Here is a 20,681-nt window from a genome sequence, read left to right as displayed (position 1 = left end):
TACTAATTTCAGATGTAGAGGATATAATTTTCCAAAAATTACGTAGGTTATATAAAAAGCCCTAGTCATTAGTCTGATTTAAACACAGAGTAACCTCAAAAGCAGGGCTTTTATTCATATATTATATTTACATGCTTTGGAAATCAGAATAGTATTTTGGAAATATTCAGTTTAACAAATACTTGAATTTCCAGAGAGTCACTGGAAGGGCAAAGAGAAAAAAAAATGTAATTACATAAAGACTACAAATTTACATAGTTGTGTTTTTAACTTCTGTGTTTTAATTTTGTGTTTTGACTCTAATCCCTATATTGCAAACATTGTATGTAAGATCAACAAATATATTTGATTACAAAGAATGAACAAAGAAAGGTCAATATGATGTTTAACTTAGCCACTAACTGCAAACAGATCATAGGCAATAAATATTGAGGATTTCTGTCAAACAGTGAAGCCAGGCTCAGAAACCAACCAATGCACAACAGCAGACAGTGAAATATTAATTAGTTTTACTTACAGGAGCTCCAACATCACCTTGTGGCCCCTGACTTCCAGTAACACCTGGAACACCTGGAGCACCAGGTATGCCCTATGTGGAAAAAGAGGAAAAAAATAGTGGTGATGACAACCAACATCCATGAGTCCTGATGAGGAAAAGTGCACAGGCAGTTCTGTAGTCAAAGACTGAAGATTCCCAGAGAGAAAACTAAGAAATATAATTTGCAGGAAAAAGAGCACCATAAGCACAGCTCTGAAAAAGCACTTGAGAAAAATAACTTGGGCTGCTTTCTGGAACAGGCAGAAATTGCTGAACCACTGGATTAAATCCTGTGATGTCAATACTGTGTTCGGGGGGGGATGACTCAGAATGTTCTTTGTAAAAAACAACAAGATGGCTTGGAGAATACTCAGTACAACCAGCACCTTCATCTAATATTTTAAATTTATTAAGAAGGCATTAACTTTGCCTAGCTGCCCTAACTAAGAAGGTTGAGACACTTTCTGAAGGCAACATATGTCCTGCATTAGAGGCTGGATGTAGCCTCTGCTGTCTTCCTTGATTATGAGAGCACCTGTGCTCACCTCCAGCCTCTAAACCAAGTAAAACTTGATGGTTCACTTCAGCTAACAGTCCTCATTGGAATTTTTGACAAAAAGAAAGTCTTGTTTCGAATGTTAAAAGCAGTAATTCCCTCTCTATAGTGCAGTTGCTTGACTAAGAACAAGCTATCAATCTATTGACAGAACAACTCTCCCCCCTTCCCATGGGAGACATTTTCTTCTTGAGCTAAGTAGGAGTGGAAAGAAATTACACTGGACAAGCAGCTCTCTGCCAACTCTGTGCATCATGAGAATTCTGACTTCCCCTGGCCTTGCTCTATCCACTGTAGCATAGATAACAGGGTGACCTGTAATCTCCCCCAAATCCTGCTGACTTTTGCAGTAAGAAATTCCATGGGCAACACTCACCATTGGGCCAGGAGGTCCTTGTGGGCCTGTGGGTCCATCCTTGCCAGGAAAGCCCTATAAAAGATAAATAAATGCAATTTCATCAGCTTTCTGTATGTACTTCATGAATCTGTTCTGTTTAATCTAGCAGAATTTTTTTACTTTTGTTCTTTGGTTTTGTTTTGCTTTGCTGTTGTGTTATTTGTATTTTCCTAAATTAATACCTGTTGGTAGTGGTCTCTTACAAACAAATTTCCTTCTTTGCCCTGGGGAGGGTTTATTTCTGAAAAAGAAGCTGTAGTGTTACCAAGATTTAAAAAAAGAACCAAACGAGATAGTCACACAGGTTTTCTGAAGAAAAAAACAATACAAAATTCTTCCTACTGGCAATTTCCATCTCTAAATGAATTTCACTTAGAACATTTCTGTAGGGAAATAAATGAGAGGGTTTGCTGTCAAACCTCTCTACCACAGGGTCACATTTCTACATCTGTTCTCACTGGTTGCAGGCATTCAGAGTCCCACTGATGAGGTGCTGAAAGATGGCAACAGAGAGTAGATGTCTGTGCCCAGCAGTGCTGCTCATGGGCTCCAGCCATCACTGAGGTCCTGCTTCGGGAAGCAGCGGGAATGCTCATGTGCTTTCCATTAGCAACGTGCCGCAGAGCTTCCAGAAACAACTGCCAAAAACTAAAGATAACTTGGAAACTGGAAAGTGAGTGCATCACAGAAAAAAAGACTGACCAGATGTAGAAGAAAATACACTACTAATAAAGTATTTACTTTACAAAAGATAATTTAGTTAATATAAATTAACCAATACATGCATTTTGTATATGCACATGCTATAAAGCTTGGGTTTCTGACCAGCCTGGTGATTAGACAATTCTTTAATTACTACACAGCCTGAGCAGGAGATATATGGTTTTACCTCTGGCTCAAGACCAGTTTGAAAGGTGGTTTATGCTGGAAAGTGTTTGTTTTATTGCTGAAATGTTTAAAAATGTTTATGGTGACACACACGGTAAAGAACATTCCAGGCCTCAGTATCTCATGGAGCGTCAGAAGAAAAATTTACAACTTTTTTAGTTTGTATTTTTTTTCCAAATCTTTGTTTCTGATATGGTTTTAGTAATGAATATAACATATATTACTAGTTTTATGCTTTGCACAATTTGGAAAATATTATTCAAATCTGCAATCATATGGCATAAAAAATGGCTGGGGAATAATATTATCTGCCATATCCCTGGAAAGGCTTTTTAAAAGCTCTAGTGGATGGGTGTTTTGATGATAAAATAAGCCATAAGTCAACCCCCATTATGTTATCTAGGTATCCTTAGACTTGATAAGGAAACACCTTCATATTCCAGATGTGTAGCCAGATGAAGCTGATGCCTTCAGGTTTCACTTTTTAAAGCAAAAATGTAAAACCTCTATATGTTTTTGCTCAGTTCCAAAGCAGGATGACAATCATTTGACCCTTTTAAGGGCTTAATTTAACTAGGAGGAGGGAAATACAGCATTTTCCACAGACTTCTAGGATCTAGTGTGGATTCATACAAGCTTCTAAAGAAAAAGCAAACTGTATGTCTTTCTCTTCTCCCACCCCAGCCAAAGAGTAGAATTAACAGTATGATCAGCAGTACATTTTCTTGGAATATATTTCACAATTTCCTTCTTCTGAGCAGTGCTCTTACTCCTGGCTGCTCAGTAATCACCTCCTGTCTATTCTCCTAGGGTTTATTTCTCTTGGCATTGTGTCTGTATCTCCCACAAAAGATCACCTCCTGCTTCATTTGCTAGATGTGAAAATTGCTATATATAACTCAAATAGAAGCCTGGTTCAAGAAAGAGTGTGGCAATACCTATTCTCTCATGCTGGTAAAAGACTGAAGGTATTTGTTTGTGCCGCTAGCAGCACTTGAAGATGATGTTACTCAGACCACCTGATGGCCAGAATGGATCTGACACTCATTCTGAACTTTTGAGCTGAGAGCACAGATTAGTAAGTACCAGGAAATTGGCAGGAAGAGTGGGAATTTATTTCTTCTGGCTCTTTCTCCCATAATTTTTGGTTTGTGTAATGCAGGAGAAAATAGAGCACAGTGAGAATTCACGAAGTTGTATTCTGAGTACCGAAGCCTTGCAGATGCTATTTAATCTCCCTTTTATTGAATTCTCCTCTTTGCCTAACCACCTCTAATCCAAGGGGAATGACTGGAGGAATTACATAGCACACTGGAGGAATTACACAGCTCTGTCACATCCAGGATAGAAATGACTGCACAAAGCCACTGATTCTCTCCATGGAACTGCATGTCCAAGAATAGGACAGGTCAGATTTTGATGTGTGACCTAGGATGTAGGTCTGAAAATCAAGGTTTATATCATTTCGGAAAGTAAATTTAAATAAAGACATTTTTCATGCCATTTTGTTAATGGCATGAAAAAAAGTTCTAGAGAAAGAATGTAGCTCTGACAGAAATTTTGGAAGATATTTTATTTGCAAAAATACAAATGGCATCACCAGTAAAACCTCAAGGGTGCTGAAATCAGTACTGCCGCTGACCTCATCATAAACTCATGAGCTTTCTGTAGCCTGGAAATTGTTTGAGGCAACTTGTGGTGAGGAGACTTTTCAAGCAGGGCTAGATACCAGCAAACACTTGACTGAAGCTACTGAGCCAGGCTTGAAAGACTTTCATGTAGAGCCTTTTAAAAAAACCCTGCAGCCTGGGACACATGACTGCCAATTCAAGATCTGTCTTTCAGCATGAAATGCTTGGGACTGTTGGTGGAGAAATATTAAAGAGAACATTTGTTCTGTTTAATAAAACTCCCCTATACTGCTAGCTGCAAATATGGGGCAGCAAGAAAGGACACCAAACTATCACAGCAACACCCATACAATAAAAATAAGTTGTTTTACATTTATAAAATCTTTCCTGACACTCTGGAAGCTGATGAAAGAGGAGGGGACTGTTCCTCATGTGTAGTCTGAGATGCAGATTTAAACAGGTTACCAGACAGGTATAAAATATTGTCATGCATATTCTGAATATTTGCTTTATTATCAGAAAAAAACTTTTTTTACTCTGATTCAACCTTCCCAAAGTATCGTTATTACATCCCATTCTTCTTCATAGGGAGGGTATGCCATTATGAAAATGACCTTTTTATTAATTCACATAAGTGACAGGGAAGATGTTCTATTTTTTTCTAAAACCAAGAGAAAGCAAATGAGTCAGGGACTAAAAACCAAGTTCAGAAATACAAAAAAGAAATTTTACAGATTAAGTGTTGAATTACAACATTAAGAAAGGAAAATCAAACCCTTTCCCCAATTGATTTCAAAAAGAAAATCAGGAAGTATGAACACTAGATATCAAAACAAAAAGAAGGGAAAACAAAGTGTAAAAGTGAAGTGACTCCAATTATCAGGAACTGAAGGAAAAAGAATCTCCATTCCAGCACTTCATGACAGTTCAAAGTTCTCAGAGATTCCCCAATAAATATCAGCCCTATGCTTATCACCCACTAAAATCAGTGTGATTTAGCAACCTGCCTAAGTACTCTACAGCACAAGTACCACTGTTATTAAAATATTTAAAGATCAATAAATACTAAAGAGGAAGGGATAACCAAGCTAAGAAAAATGCAGAAAATCTCAGTTCTAGTAGTATAATACTTGCAAAACAGTTTGGCATCTTGGCCAACAGGAGAAAACCCAACAAAAGGAACATTATACAAAAAGCAATTTACTTCTCAGGAATTTTCCAGTTCCCCTTTGCTGCTGCAGTTATGCCCTTCAGAATTCTCTCTTTTTTAAGTGCTGGGTCTTCAAAGAGACTGCAGTGAAATAATTGGTTTGGATCTTTGCCCATTAAAAGCAATTTCATGTTGTCATAACTTCACAGGAATCAAATGAGTTACAGCACCATAAAATCAGCATAGCATAATTATTTGTTGCCATAGAAATAATTACAGCTGGACAGCATTGCATAAGGGTTGCACAGAGACAATACCAGGCTAACAGAACTAATTTTATGAGCTCTGGGCTGTTTATCCAGCTCCCGTGATTAATAGCAGAGAAGAAAGAGAACACCCAAACAAAGCATCATTACTGTATCTATAAAAACAGGCAATTTATGTAATTGCCCAACCTTAATATAGACAACAGTGGGGCATTCTATAGAATAAACACCATATGACTTTTCCAGGGTGTATCAAAAGCCTTTGCTGCACTAATGTTCCTTGGCTTTTCTCTGGAATACCATCTTGGCAACAACCTGGTAACTGCCACATGGAGAACTAGAGCACTTCTGGACTGCTGGCTGGCATCAAGGCATGGCTGAGGGCATCCTCTGCTAAATATCAAGTCAGCTACACAATAACATCAAAGCACAGAGCTCTTTTCTCCTTCCAATGCAGGCGCCTCAGCATCCCTCCTGATCAGGAATGCAGGGGGAGGAGGCACACAGAGCTCACTTGGACAATGTTTATTTAGCACCATCTCAACTTGTCCAGGACCAATTCAGGCAGAACACGGCAAAAACCCAAATGTTCATCAGGTTCCAGGTCTCTATCAACCTGGAGATGAACAGGTGGCATGAAAGTTAGGCAATTTAGAGAGAAATATTCCAATGCAGCCAAAAAGAAGACATAAAACCATACAGAACCATAATACATCATGGTATTATAAAGTAGGGGGGAAAATGCATTTACTTACATATTTCAATACAATTTAATTGAAAATTAGAAGGCTATTCCTCCAATTAAACTATTCATCTGATGATAACATTGCATAAATCTTTATATGAATAAAATGCCTTTATTTTCTTGTTTTTTAGAGGAAAAAAGAAACATTTATCTATTTCCCAAATTCTACAGTAACTTCAGTGAAATTACTTCTAGACATAAAAATATGCCAATGTTTAAATTCATAACAGTGAGTTCAAATACATGTTTTGCTAGAGGGTTTGGGTTTTTTATAACAAGGTCAGAAAATCAAAGAATTCCCAGATTTCTCTGAAGTTCAAGCTACATTAGCATTTCCAAAAAAAGGATCATGAATATGTAAATCTTGCTCAAATGAAACTGAAAAGTCATATTTCATAATTAATTTCTGCTGTAGGCAGAAATCTAGTACTATGCTAACAATAACTTTCCAGAATCTGACTAATAATGAAACAGAAGTCTCCCCAGGGAGACAAAAAAAAGGACTTACAGGCTTAACTGCACAAATGAAAATGAATTTTCTTTTACTGGCTCCTAGACACACTGTAAGTATCTGCAGTTGTTTGACCAGGAGCAGAATAAGGTTGACTAAATTTTGGTATTATCTTTCACCTTTTCTTCATGTCAACTGTTTCTACAGGTATCATTCTACATTTAATGTTAAATTTCCTTGTAATTGTCTCTGTTTCATTACTTAGCTAGAAAGCAAATTTAAATCATTGCCTTGGATTGCATACTAATTATACATCATTTAACAACCATTTACTTTTAAATATATAAGCCAAGAGATTAATTGGCAATGCTTAACACGGGTGACATCTCTACTTCTACCTAATGCACGAAGCACAGGCATTGTGCAGGGGTCCCATTACACATCTCAACCCTCACCAGCAGGCAGAAGGATGTCCACCCTCCTATGCTTATTGGCACAGAGAGATGATCTCCAGAAAGGACTGAGGTGGCATAAATTATAATAAATCAACCATGGTGGGAAACATTTCCATGATGGAATGGGAACAAAACACATGTAAACATACTCATTTTAACTTACCCTTTGACCTTGAGCTCCATCTCTTCCCGGTGAACCTGAGGCTCCTGGGACACCCTAAGCATTATAAAAGGAGAGAAAATGAGGAGATCAAATTAACAGAATCCAACTAAATAATTTTTGAGTGAAACTGTATGACATGTTTTGGAGAAATGGAACTAGGAAGTGCAATAATGGGTGGTGCCAAAGAAGAGATTCAGTAAAGAAGGTATTCCTGTGAAATGAGAGATGGGTAAACACATATCATCAAAATGCAGAGATGTTGAGTCTATAGAGACACAATTTCAGCTTTAAACAAGAAAGTAACCAGCTCTTCAGGCCCAAGTGAATCAGCTGCTGCACACCAGCATACCCTGGATTCCTCATCTTTCTAAACCCCTGTTCAAATTCACCCCAACAATAATTTCTCAGTAGCTTGTAAAATGTGCCCTAAGCTCACAATGAAGTCAATTCAACATTCAAACTTAGCAATGACAGGGTATGCAATTGGGAATACCTGCAGGCCAGGAAAACCAAGATCTCCCTTCTCTCCCTTTTCACCTGGTGGCCCCTGCAAATAAACAATCACACATAGTAAACAAAATACATGGTTTATTTTCCACTTTTAATAGCTCCCTTCAGCCTCTTAAAAAAAACAAAAACCAACAACAACAAAGGAAACCAGTAAGAAAACAAACTATGTTTCTTTCTGAAAGAAAACATACAGACTCTTATGCAAATATAGAAGTTATAAACATTAAAAGAAACCCTTAATTTTAAAAGGTTTCATAAGTAACCTGATAAAACTAGAACCATTTTGTTATCAAAAAAAGGTAGCAATTTTCTTTTTCCCTTTAAAGGAATTGGTTTCATTTCAGGCCTCAGCAGTATCTCCAATAATGGTGAATAAAATGGGTTTTCTGTAGAAAGTAGGAATGTTTCTATGGTGCATATGCATGAGAAGAACATACTTTTCTAGCTAAGAAATAAACATTAACTTTTATTAAAAAAAACAATTTCTCTATGAAATAACTGCTCTTATAATTAAAGTATTCTTATTATTCTCTATGACAACATAATCAAGAATATACAGCTTTGGTAAACCATTATATTTTTCATGAGTATCATATAGGCTGGAAAAGGATGGAATTTTATTATAATGCAGTAAATTTGGAAAAAAACCTAGCAGAAAGTAATACATGTATTACTACTTTTCTAGGCTTGTCTGTACCCATCTACTGGAGAGGTGTATGAAACAAGATAATTGCTACTGGTTCATTACTCTATGTTTATTTGTGATGAAATGCTGTGACATTTCACAATAGACTTGCAAATCCAGGCCTAATCACTTCCTCTGATGATAGATTTTATTATGTAATGAAAATTATTGCCTAATTTTGGCAGAGAATATGGTGTTCTTGCTTGGGTACACCTTTCAAGTCAGAACTGATCTGTGATGAGCAGTACAGCCAGAAAAAGAGAAAATATTAACATTTTGGTCTAGTGCCATGTCATAACCCCCACTGCAATTTATTTTCACTTGACCCCAGGCTTGGATGCTAATACCCAGGTCATATTCAACCTGCAATCAAATACTTTCAGATGACTAAAAATTCAGTTCAAAATAAAAAAACCCAGAAATTCTGGCATTGAACCCACGTTCACTAGAGGTCAAACCCACATCTGTGATTTCACTTCAAATACTGAAATTCAGATTCTGATCACAACACCAAAAGCTATTTCAGTCTAGTCTAAGCTATCTGCTGTTTAAAAGTTCATACAAAAATGCCTATTGATTTTTTAAGTCTCACTGGAAGCCCTTGAATAGAAAGCCCACTGGGTCCTTGTGGTCCAGGAGGTCCCTGCGGTCCAGGAACACCAATTTCACCTCGAGGTCCATCTGGTCCCTAAAGTAGCACAGGACATAAGTTAAACTCTTATCATATGGACAAAGGCAGCTTCTGTTTAAAGAATTAAATACCAATAGATTCAAAAACATCTGAAATATGAGTTAAGATGATTGAGCAGTTAGGGTTCAATTTAAAACTGTCTGGTTTCTTATGAACACTAAAAAAAAAAAATAAAATTATTCTGTGAAAGCAGCTTTCTGAGTTTTTTATCTTTTATCAAGAAACAAATAGGACAAGTAACTGTTTTGGAAAGAGCCACAGTAAATGCCAGTGACATTTCACTATGCTTTTTCCTCAAAAAAGCCAGGGACAATCTGGAATTCATTTGAAGGTTTCCATGCAGCAGAGAAAACGAAGAACCCATACATCTGTCAAATGCAGAGTGCTATAAAAAGTACCTTTGGACCTGGATCACCACGATGACCTTTGGCACCTCTGACACCTGGACCACCCTGTAAAGCACAAGCATGGGACTCACTGAAAACCAAAACTCTCAAACAGAAATGAAATCCAGTGAAGCCCAAACAGATTCTTCCTGTTCCTGAATCAGCGTTCAAGAATCAGTAAATATCCTGTCGATATCCTTCCAGTGGAGTAATTAAACTGGGAACATACTGAAGTGTGGCCATGCACAGGAACAGATTTAAACACAGATGGGACTTCTTAGAGCCAAGAATGCACACTATGTAAGAACCAAAATAACACTGAAAGCTATGATATGGATGGAAATGTGGTCGTGGGTTCCCTTCCAGTTGCTGAAATCTCCTGCACATCTCTGTTCTCACCAAAACCACATTGTTAAAGGCTGAGTTCTCAGAAAGGCCAATGGCATCCTGACCTGGATCAGACACAGTGTGGCCAGCAGGACCATGGCAGTTTTCCCCTGTGCTCAGCACTGGTGAGGCCACACCACAAATCCTGTGTCCAGTTCTGGACCCCTCACTACAGGAAGGACATGGAGGGGCTGGAGTGTGTCCAGGGAAGGGAACAGAGCTGGGGAAGGGTCTGGAGCACAAGTCAGATGAGGAGCAGCTGAGGGAGCTGGGGGTGTTAAGCCTGAAGAAAAGGAGGCTCAGGGGAGACCTTGTCACTGTCTCCAACTCCCTGAGAGGAGTCTGCAGAAAGGTGGGAGTCAGCCTCTTCTGGCAGGAAGAGTGACAGGATGAGAGAAAGTGACCTCAAGTTGAACTGTGGGAGGTTTCTGTTGGATATTATGAAAAATTTCTTCCCAGAAAGGGTTGTCAAGCTTTGGAACAGGCTGCCTAGGGACATGGTGGGGTCACCATCCCCAGAGGTGTTTAAAAAACATGTAGATGTGGCACTTGGGGACATGGTTTAGTGACAGACTTGGCAGTACTGGGTTAATGGCTAGCTTCAATCATCTTGAAGGTCTTTTTCAACATAAACAGTTCTATAATTCTGTGATTCTAATGACTTAGGGATAGTTTTCAGCAAGAACAACTCCAGAGCCTACTAGACCTACACTGTGATTTAATTTGGAGCTATTCTTAGGTTAAATGCTCTTTTGGACATTTTTCTCTTTTTTGCTTTCTTCAGCAATACCTACATCTGCTCATCATTTATTAACCAGCTTTTACCTTCTTTTACCTTCTAGAATCATCTGAGACACTGGAGAAACATATATCAGTGGATGGCTGCCATGAATGTGTTTTGCAACAGCATCTACGTGTGCTTTCTGTTCTAGGACAGCATAAATAACTTTTTCTTTCACATAAATTTCCCTCTTCCCCCATCTGAGTATATTGCCTAATCTCTTGGAATATGAGCTTTACAGGTATTCTGCCTACCACTGTACTCAGAAAGGACCTTGTACAACTAGACACCATAACTGAATAGAACTCTTTAGGAGCTACAATGAGTACTTACAAAAATAACAGCAGTTAAATTAAAGTGATAAGAATAGAAAATATCCTTATATGCAGTATCTATGAAAATTTAAATAGGAGAAATAACAGAAATGTCTGGAAATCCCAGAGTACTGTTGCCCTTCAATGAAGGTGTCATGACATGGTCTTCACATGTGTGATCACAGAACAATTATCTACTACCTCTCCTAGCTCCCTCAGGCTTCTCTCTTCCATCCCATTCCTCTATGGCCACAACTCATTCCACCACGGCCAGCTCTGACCCTAAAATCTCATCCCATGCTCTCCATGGAACCAAGTTCCAATTGCCAGTTGCAAAATTCCAGATACTCAGATTTCTGCATTCCAATCTGCTGTCCTTTCTCCTTCCTCTGCCTTACTCCTAACGCTGAGATCAAAAAATTCCTCAGCATTGTAACTGCAACTTTTTAACATAAACAAAATCACAGTTTTCTCCCATTTTGTTTTCATAAATGGATTGCATTTTTACTAAGAATATATGCTTTAAAATGGCCTGATGCTGAGCCATTAAATGATATGCATTTGGATTCATGCTGAAGTTGGTACACTTATCCTGAACCCAGTAACCTTGCTTGGTAAAAGCACAATTCTCAGAAGAGCATTTATTTAAGATGAAAACATCAGAAGAGGCCCCCTCATTTTTTTTCATAAACTTGTTTTGGTGGCTATGCCCCAGCACTACTAGGCCTGTGTGATTAATTTCTTTTTTTTTTTTTTTTTTTTTGTGCTTCTTTTTCTGGCCAAAAATTCATGTTATGCCTTTCTTTATTTTGAATAACTTCTTATAGCCAGTAGCCTTTCTCCCAGAAATGGGTCTTAGTCTACTGTTATCAAGACACCTCCTCATTTCTTTTTAAGAGTCAAAACTATGAAGCACTGAAAGCTTTTTTTTTGGCAATTAAACTTGTCCAATCCTTCAATAATTTTGTCTCCTTCATCTTCTTCAATTCTGCAGCATTCCTTTCAAATGCAGGCATTATTTTTACATGATATCTCCTTTTCACTTTGTGTGGGGAACTTCAGGCATCAGGATCAAATTCTGCCAAAAATGAAGCCATGAAAACAGTATCTCATGATGAAAACTGCCAGATAATCTTAACTCTAAACAACACTTTGTCTTACCTGAAGCAATGTATTTTCTAAAAGCTTAAAAATTCTTTCTAGAGTTACTGTCCCAAAAAAATGGAAGCATTTTATTTGGAGTGTTTTTAGCCTAATGTCTAAAACTGGCTGGAGGTAGTATCCTGATCTCTTAAACAGAAGAATCCTTGGCTTGGAGAAAAGTCACATGACATTTTAATGACTTGGAGCTCTCCTGATCAGACATAGCACATATGACTTTCTGACTTTTGGTTGGCAGAGAAGAACACTGACTTTATTCTTTTTGCTCTGATTTTTTCATAGGCCTTCAAATTCTTTTTTTTTTTTTTTTCTTGCAGAGCTCTACCATCCAGCCGTCTGACAAAAAAACATCACTTATAACATGCTGAGTTCCAGAATCACATATTTCCCTGCCTTGGCAGTGATTTTTCTGCTTGATTTTAAGCTTCCTCTTGCCTGGCACTATGCTATTCAAAACATGGTTAATCCTAAATGTAATATATAGAAGTACATAATTTTACTACTGGGTTAAGCCTTAGCAATCCCTGATCCATATATCTTTTGAACTATAGTAAGAGACATCCTTCCAGTCAGATAATTTTCAAACATTTTTCATTTTACTGTGAAATGTGGTCAAACTACTTAAAGTGACATTTTTATGTGATTTATCCCATTTTCTACAGAACAGAAACTGGATGCTAAAATGTGGGAATTAAAACTTTCATCCATACTTGTTTAATAACTTATGTTCAAATAGGAGAACAGAATAATTTCTCCCTGTTCAAGATGCAGCTCTCAAGTGAATCTTCTCTTGAATTTCTTTACAGCCCCAGAGCTTGAAGAACAGTTCTTGCAGAAAGACTACCCTCTGAGTTGTCAGGAGGATTAATGTCTGCTAGGATCTACTATCTGAAGGCCTTATGTGCAAGTCAATTTTGTTGTTAAACATGCATCTCATGTAATTTGTGTACTTTAACACCAAAAATATTTTCCGTCACTTTCTTCCCTGGCTCTTTCATTTAAAAACATCCCCTTGGAGCATCCAGGACACAATATGAGCCAAGAAATATGCAGTTCAAACTTTTCACAAGAGAGCTCATCTCAAACTCACTCAGCAAGCAGCCCTAAGATACCAATAATATTTATCTAGTTGTAACAGAAAAAAACCATGACCATTCAATAAATCTCCCAGTCAGGATTCTTGTTAAACCAAATCAATAATGGACCATCACAGAGCCTTTCTAAACTGACAAAAAACAGCCTTGGGATGCAAGATTGAGTTCTCCAAATTTAGAGGGCCCGAATCTCCAATGTTTGGTCTAATTCATTGTCTGAGCTTTCACAAGTCAATAAAGAGAAAGGAGATTTATTCCATCTAAGATACTACACTGACACAGAGGGAAAGGTAAATAACTGTCTTCTACAAGAGACTATCTAGTTCCACACAAGGAACTTAGACACATACCTATTTAACACCTACACAGAAAACTCTTAATGACTGTCATCAAAATGACACCACTAAGCATATGCAAAATTTGTAACAGTGAACATTTCATCATTTACTGGAAAATTAAGAAAAAATTAAGTTCAACTTTCCACAAAGGGAGATTATTTCATTATTTCTTTCCTTCACAGCTCTTGGATACCTCTCTGCATTTTAGAACTCTCAGAAGAACCTGTACTTCCAGTTCTACTTTCCAATAAATATTTTACTTAGGTAGAGCTTTTAAGACAGGAAAGTCTTTCATCACATACTACACAAGTGGCATTGTCATGTTCCATATCTTTAATTGATAAGAATTCAGTAAACTGAGCATTTCAGAAATCTAAACCCCAAGCTATATTTAATACTCATCTGCTAGAGTAGACAGAGAGAGGTGATTAAAATTTTGAAAATAAATGGCAGTACCTATGAGGTATCTAATGCTACGGACAGATAAAAGGGTTCCAGGTCTAAAGGATACCCCCAATGCTTCAGCATAATCCTTCTTTACATAATTCATAGTATCTTCATTATAAACTGAATATAATTTTATCTCCTTACCAGCACTTGAAAGTCTAATTTAACTTTATTAATTATACAATGGCACTACATTCACAGTATAAAATAATAAAGGTGGCCAGTGGACTATTTGGTACAGTTCACTACAAAGCTGAATAAAACCTTACCGGTGGTCCAGGAGGTCCAAGGGGACCCTTATTGGCTTCTGAACAGGAACAAGCATGAGGAAGGGCAGGGCAATTTTCCTCATCTCTCTATGAAAAGGTTAAGACAGAAGAATGATGTGCAGAACTTCAAATGCTAGGTATTTTATCAATCTAAGACATAGTATTTAGTACAGTCTAAGACAGTACTCAAAAACACCCATTTTAGAAAAACACATATAATTGTTTCAGTAGGACAAGTAGGACAAGTAGGACTTTCAATAGGACAAGTAATCCAAGAAGAGATGGACTTTTTTGAAAACTTTTAAGTATCCATTTCCAACAAAACATTTGTCTCAACAAAGCAGAAAATAAAAGGTAAATTTTACAGCTATAGAAAGAGGTTTCTTACCAAGCCAGGAAGTTCACAGCATTTGTCTCGATTGGCCCATGAGGTAGCACAAACAATGTCAAACATCTGTAACTGCAGCTGTTTCAAAACAAGGGTGATGTACAATATGACTGTTAGATGTAATATCAGTGCAAAATGGAGCCATCAACAAGCAAAGCCAACTTGATTCAAGCACTCAGGTTAGACAAATGCTTTTGACTTTGAGCAAGCAAGCCACAAATACCACACTTAAATGGTAAATCCACTGCTTTGGCCAAATTTGTGTCCAACCAACTCATCTGAACTATCAGACATTACATGAATTGAGCAAAGCTGGTCAAGGTTAAATGCTGCATGCATTTGTTGAGTTTTCCCCCACTCCTTGCTTAAATTCCTCATTTTGGCCAGTGGTGTCTTCCAGTATCTTTTACAGCAAAAAAGAGATCAAGAGTCAGGCGAAAGAGTTTAGCTTCTCTGAATAACTCCTCTTAAACCCTCTGGATCTGCTCTTCAGATTTTATCTGGGACAAGGTCTTCTGAAGACTATTACTTACAGTGGAGCTGAGCCACAAATAATATTTCTCTTTTTTTCCAGTTAAATTTTGCTTTAGAATATGCCTTCTCTTATCCGTATTATCCCCAGGCAATGATAGCTTAAGAATGGGGAAAAGCTTGTTCACCACGTGCCAATATTGGGCAAAAAGAAAATTCCCATCACAGGTCTGGGAACATGGTTTGGACAAGAATTTAATCTACAAGAACACACACATATGCTAAAAATAGTGGCTGCTTGATACTCAGAAACAATACACTAAATAGGAGTCAATGGTAAAACCAATTATATCCTTTACAGCCCTCGCTGAACAAAGGGGTCTACAGAGATGAAGCATTCTTCTGTTACTATTTCTATTCTTTTTCCATGCCTTGTTTATGTGCATACTGAATAGGGAATGGTATGGAACAGAACATCCCATTAAATTAACCCCACATGTTAAAAAATTCGAGGAACTGCTAGAGACAGAATGCTGAGTTTGTTCCCATTATTTTCAGTAGCATTATTTTAAGATCAGAACAGAGAATGAATTTTAAAATTTTCTTATAACTGCATTGCTTCCAAAGCTGTTAAATTAACTACATATGTGCACCTTTGGTTTTGCCTCATTTTTTTCCTTATAAAAGTCAGATATTATATTTTAAATAGAGACATACTTTCATATAAATAGACATTCTCCTCACCTGGCAGCAGATTAGCTGGTTTGTGGATTTGCTGTACTACAGATGCAGACAGAATGAGCTGGCACCATGCAAAACACCTCAGACAGCTGAAGTGCAGCATGAAGGCAGCATCTGGACTCTCAGTTTGGCTCCATGGAGACCCACCCAGAGTCCAGCAACCGTGTCCATGTCTGTGTCCAATGGAAGCTGGCTGCATGGGGAGCCACTTAGTCTCCCTCTTTGCTGCACATCCCACAGCTCCTAACTCCAGGAGGCCTCACTAGTGCAGCAGCAGAAGAGTGCAGGGACACACTGCTCTGGGACACAGAATACCTGGGCATTTGCATGATATTGCTCTTAAGCAAATCAGACATCCCAGAAATGGGGTGCAGCAACACCAGAACTGATTCTGTGGAGAGCACCTTAGGTTCAGAAGTTAAGTTGTATTGCCATTTTGTTCCACCACCCAGTCCATCCCAAGCTATTCTGTTATCCTGATCAATGGCAGGACAAAATTTATACATAGGTGTGTACATGTATTCATTTTGTCTGGACTAGGCAACATGGACATCCATAGGAATAAAGTATTTTGGTGGAAATTAAAGAGCAGACATTTTCTGAAATGCTGTATCCACCAACCAAATGGTGGATGACTCAGTAACCTTTTTTAAAAACATTATGTGAGTTGCTCTGACTCAAGCTAAAACCCAAAACAAAGCTTTCTTTGCTGCTCCTAAACATTTATTCATAAGTCTATTCATTCATAATGATTTTGCTTTCTAAATATCCAGCCCCACAAGCAAACAGACCACCTTAGACAATACTATTAATAGTACATATACATGCAAGCAAACAAGGTTCAAAGTGGAGGAAACATCAATAAAGAGAAGGTCTGTGAATTGTAGGTAATGTTTTAAAGCTGGACTTTTCATTAAATCCCACTGAAGGAATAGAAAACATCACTTGCTGCAGCTCCCAGTCAGGTTTCATTGCTCTGGCTACAATACAATTCTGAGATGACTCATTCAGGAGTGTTAAAAGGGTTTGGCACCTTGAGCCTAATCCCATTTTTGATCAATCTGTCTATCTATCTGTCTGTCTATCTATCTATCTATCTATCTATCTATCTATCTATCTATCTATCTATCTATCTATCTATCTATCTATCTATCTATCCATCTATCTATCTATCTATCTATCTATCTGTCTGTCTGTCTGTCTGTCTGTCTGTCTCTGCCTGTTCATTTTATCATTGCACATTGTATATCTTGATGGGGAAGAAAACTCCTGTACAATTATATTTCCTCAAAATTGAAATGTCTAGCCAAGCACAAATGACTGCTCTGTATTGATTTATTTTAAAAATACACTAAAAACATTTCAAGAATGTTAAACTGCTCCATGTGAATATAATTAGAACAAAATATCCACAATTTTGTTCCAAAGTAACTGCCTGCTTACTTTTATTTTATGCAATAAGCATCTCTAAAACTGAGATCTACTAATCTAGTAGCTTTTCTGAGAACCTCTATCCTGCCTCCTACTAGATTCCTTTGATGTCCTACAAATTTTGGAGTAGGAAACCAACTCATCTGTGTCTTAAATATGACTCTTTAAAGAAGTGCTGTCAATAGAAATAAATTGTGCAGAATGGAGACTTCAGAGGATGGTATTTGGTTGCTTTCTTGATTTGTTTCTAATTTGGTATATATGGTAATACTAGAAGACAGCTTAACCCTACTAAAGAATTTTCATCTTCATCTACACATTTCTAATCTTACATCAGCTTTACAGTTCATTTGAACAAAATCAAATTTTTCAGTGAGTGGGCAGTCTGAATTTTTTTTTATAGATTCTTAGGTTCTAACAAAAGACACATTTCTTTCCACTTCTTTACAAAGGCTTCTCTAATTCCAAGATTTCCTAAGTCTGCCTTTTTCTGTTTCTATTGGAATGTGACTACAAAGGTTTCTCTGTGTAATTGTCTTTCCAGGCTTCATATAATTATTATCCATCAATTGGGCCCTAAAAGCTCTTTCTTTTCATACAGAGACATGTTCTGAGGGCTTATTTTTTACTAAACAAGAGAATTTTCATATATTAACAAAAAATACATATTTGAAACTTCATTCCTATTCAAGTTAATCCTTGGTTCAAGGTTCACATTCTCTGCTAAACTCATTCTAGTGTCAAGAAAGTTCAAGGAAAATTAGCAAACACTACTATGCACAGAAAAAGTCAAAACTCCCCAAACAAAACAAAACAAAACTGAAAGACATCAAGCAGAAAGAATAATCAATTACTGCTTCTAGGAGAATCATTTCAGAGGAATGAATGAACACTTAAACTGGGGGAGAGGGGAGACCTCTCACACTTGAAATATCTTATATTATAAAAGAGCTAGGTATACTAAGATGGGAGCTTTGGGGGACAGCCTGTGCAAACCAGTTCGATTTTTTAGTGAACAGACAGTGAGTTAAGGGGCAGAGAAAGAATCAGAGGGAATAACAGACATGGGGAATAATTTCCAAAAAATTTAAAAACCAAAGTTTAAATAATTCCAGGCAAAGGTGTTATCCATCATATTACTCTATGTAATTATTTTTGGAAAACAAATATTATCTGAATGTATTGACTGTGTTTACATATGTTTATGAGAATAAAATTTCCACAATAATGATTTTATTATTTCATTAATTAAAATAGTAAAAAATAGATTTTGCCCAAGTTGACAACTACTACAGGCTTTTGCAGAATTTCTGAAATGCTGGGTCTTTACTATTTAAAATATGAATTCACTTGACTTCAAGTTAAAACTAGCTGCAAAATTCCCAAACATTTTATTTTTTTTACTATATTTTAAGTGTTAGAAAGAGTTGTTCCTGTTCCACTCACCGGTGCAGAATTGTCTCTTGGTCCCCTGGATCTCACCATCCTCCCCAGCACTTCTATGCCATCAGAACTAATATTCCCTGCTGCATTAATGGTCTTCTCACCCACTTCCTTGCAGTCAATAATTATCTTGGCCGTGGTCTTGCTGATAACAACATGCAACTGAGCAAAAGAGAAGATGCTTTAACAGACAAAGGAGCATAAGAGATAAATGTGTTCTTTCCCTGGAAAAAGGGGGGCATTTTTTGACATGAGCTCCTAAATCTATGTTTGCTAATGAAACTCAAAGAACACTCCAAAGCAAATAACCTAGATAACCTCTAGAGGTCCCTTCCAACCTGAATTATTCTATGATTGTAAACTGTTGAATGAATTTGGTTTGTTTTTCTACTTCTGGTACATCTGCAAAGAAATTGGCAACTTACATAATTTATTCAATAAATAAATAACTTGTCCCAACAGAAGATCTGCACAATGTTCATATACCACTCAGATCCCAAAGAACCTTTGATTTAGGTGGTCATTCCTTGTATAGAGCATTGGATTTCACCATTACAGCCATTATAGCCAGCCACATGCAGAAGCCAAAACTAAGCAGTAAAACTTAGTTTGTAAATTATACATTGACAGCAAAAGCTGCCATAGTGAAGTTTTTACACCGAAAAAATCAAATCACATCAAATGCAGTACAGAAAGCAGAGCACAACAACCAAATTCTTTCCTTCTGCCTTGATCACACTCTGTTGTCTCTCACTGATGTAGCAGAGACTCTCCCAGCAGGGAGGACTAACTACAACTGTCCTGTCAAGAGCAAACTTTCAGAACTTTTGTTTGTTTGCTATGTTAAGGAAAGATCCAAACATCAGGAAAAATGTCAACGACAAAATTACCCTCTACAACAAACAGGTGCTACAATTCCAGCACTGCTCCACCTGCTTTCAGAAAGAATGTCAAAAGTTCTCAAATAACAAAAGAAAGTTCAACATGGCATAGCTCTTAAAATATATTTTAAAATTACAACTGATGAAAAAATGATTTTATTTCCTGGAAATTGTATTTTGAATGACACTGCCAATTCAAATCTTAAAAGGAAAAGCTGATTCTTTTCTAAATTACTTTTCAAGATTAATATTTTTTAATGAACTCTAAAACAAAGGCAAAAAGTATGAGATGAAAATTTAACACATCAGCCTCATGGTAAAAAATTGATTTGATTAATGTTAATCTAATACTGCAAAGAGACATATGCCAGTAAGGTAGGTGATGCAAAATACACTTTTTTTGGCAGTAACTCATCTCATGAAACATGATTTTGAACACGAAATGCTCACAAGTATTTTTATTCAGAGTACTTTTTTCCCCCTATTATCATTACTAACCTTATGAAAACTCCCATAAAATATCTTCCTTATTTCAGGACCTTCAAAAGTTACAGTTTGAAAATCTCCTTTGTAGTCATAGTTAAAGAAAGTCAGAGTTTTTCCACCATCTGTGTGAGATCAAAATTAAGGGCTCTGTGTTAAAGAAAAGTCCTGATACAATATTTGAAAGAGTCAATTTGCATTTTACAAAGCAGACCAAAGATGACAGCTCAAATGTTAGTAAAACACATTCATAAACAACACACTGACCTGCAAGTAACATCAGAGAAATGCTCTTTCCTGGTTTGACAGGAAGGATGGACCAGCAGTTCTGAGTCTACCTCACCCATGTCTACCTGGTTCTACTCTCTCATTCATTCTCTGTGAGAGTTGGACAAGAAAAACCCTTCCTCAGACTGGCTGAATACCCAATTCCCACCGATTTCAAGGTGACAAACTGGCAGCTATCAAGAACAGGTATCACAGTAGCTTCATCTTCTCAACAGCAAAACCTTGTACATTATAATCCCTGTTTCACAATTG

The 20,681-nt window shown here is 37.2% G+C and overlaps 1 protein-coding gene across 8 annotated transcripts in view; it reads right to left on the bottom strand.

Moving 5' to 3' along the window:
- Positions 1 to 20,681, bottom strand: part of COL14A1 (collagen type XIV alpha 1 chain) — a 114,862-nt gene that overhangs the window by 13,736 nt on the left and 80,445 nt on the right. For all 8 annotated transcript variants that reach the window (XR_007776976.1, XM_018913443.3, XM_050971466.1 and 5 more), the window contains 10 exons: positions 20,157 to 20,266; positions 18,781 to 18,939; positions 14,692 to 14,769; positions 14,304 to 14,390; positions 9,525 to 9,578; positions 9,028 to 9,123; positions 7,734 to 7,787; positions 7,241 to 7,294; positions 1,471 to 1,524; positions 518 to 589 (listed from right to left, as the gene is read on the bottom strand). Coding sequence is in view for 7 of the 8 variants with exons in the window: in XM_018913443.3 (XP_018768988.2) it covers positions 518 to 589; positions 1,471 to 1,524; positions 7,241 to 7,294; positions 7,734 to 7,787; positions 9,028 to 9,123; positions 9,525 to 9,578; positions 14,304 to 14,390; positions 14,692 to 14,769; positions 18,781 to 18,939; positions 20,157 to 20,266 (818 nt within the window). In the remaining variant the exon portion in view is untranslated. The remainder of the gene's footprint in view (positions 1 to 517; positions 590 to 1,470; positions 1,525 to 7,240; positions 7,295 to 7,733; positions 7,788 to 9,027; positions 9,124 to 9,524; positions 9,579 to 14,303; positions 14,391 to 14,691; positions 14,770 to 18,780; positions 18,940 to 20,156; positions 20,267 to 20,681) is intronic.

This window comes from Serinus canaria, chromosome 2 (assembly GCF_022539315.1).
Source record: "Serinus canaria isolate serCan28SL12 chromosome 2, serCan2020, whole genome shotgun sequence".
Lineage (NCBI taxonomy): Eukaryota > Metazoa > Chordata > Aves > Passeriformes > Fringillidae > Serinus > Serinus canaria.
The sequence above is the reverse complement of the archived record's forward strand: the minus strand, read 5'-3'. Positions and strand labels throughout refer to the sequence as shown.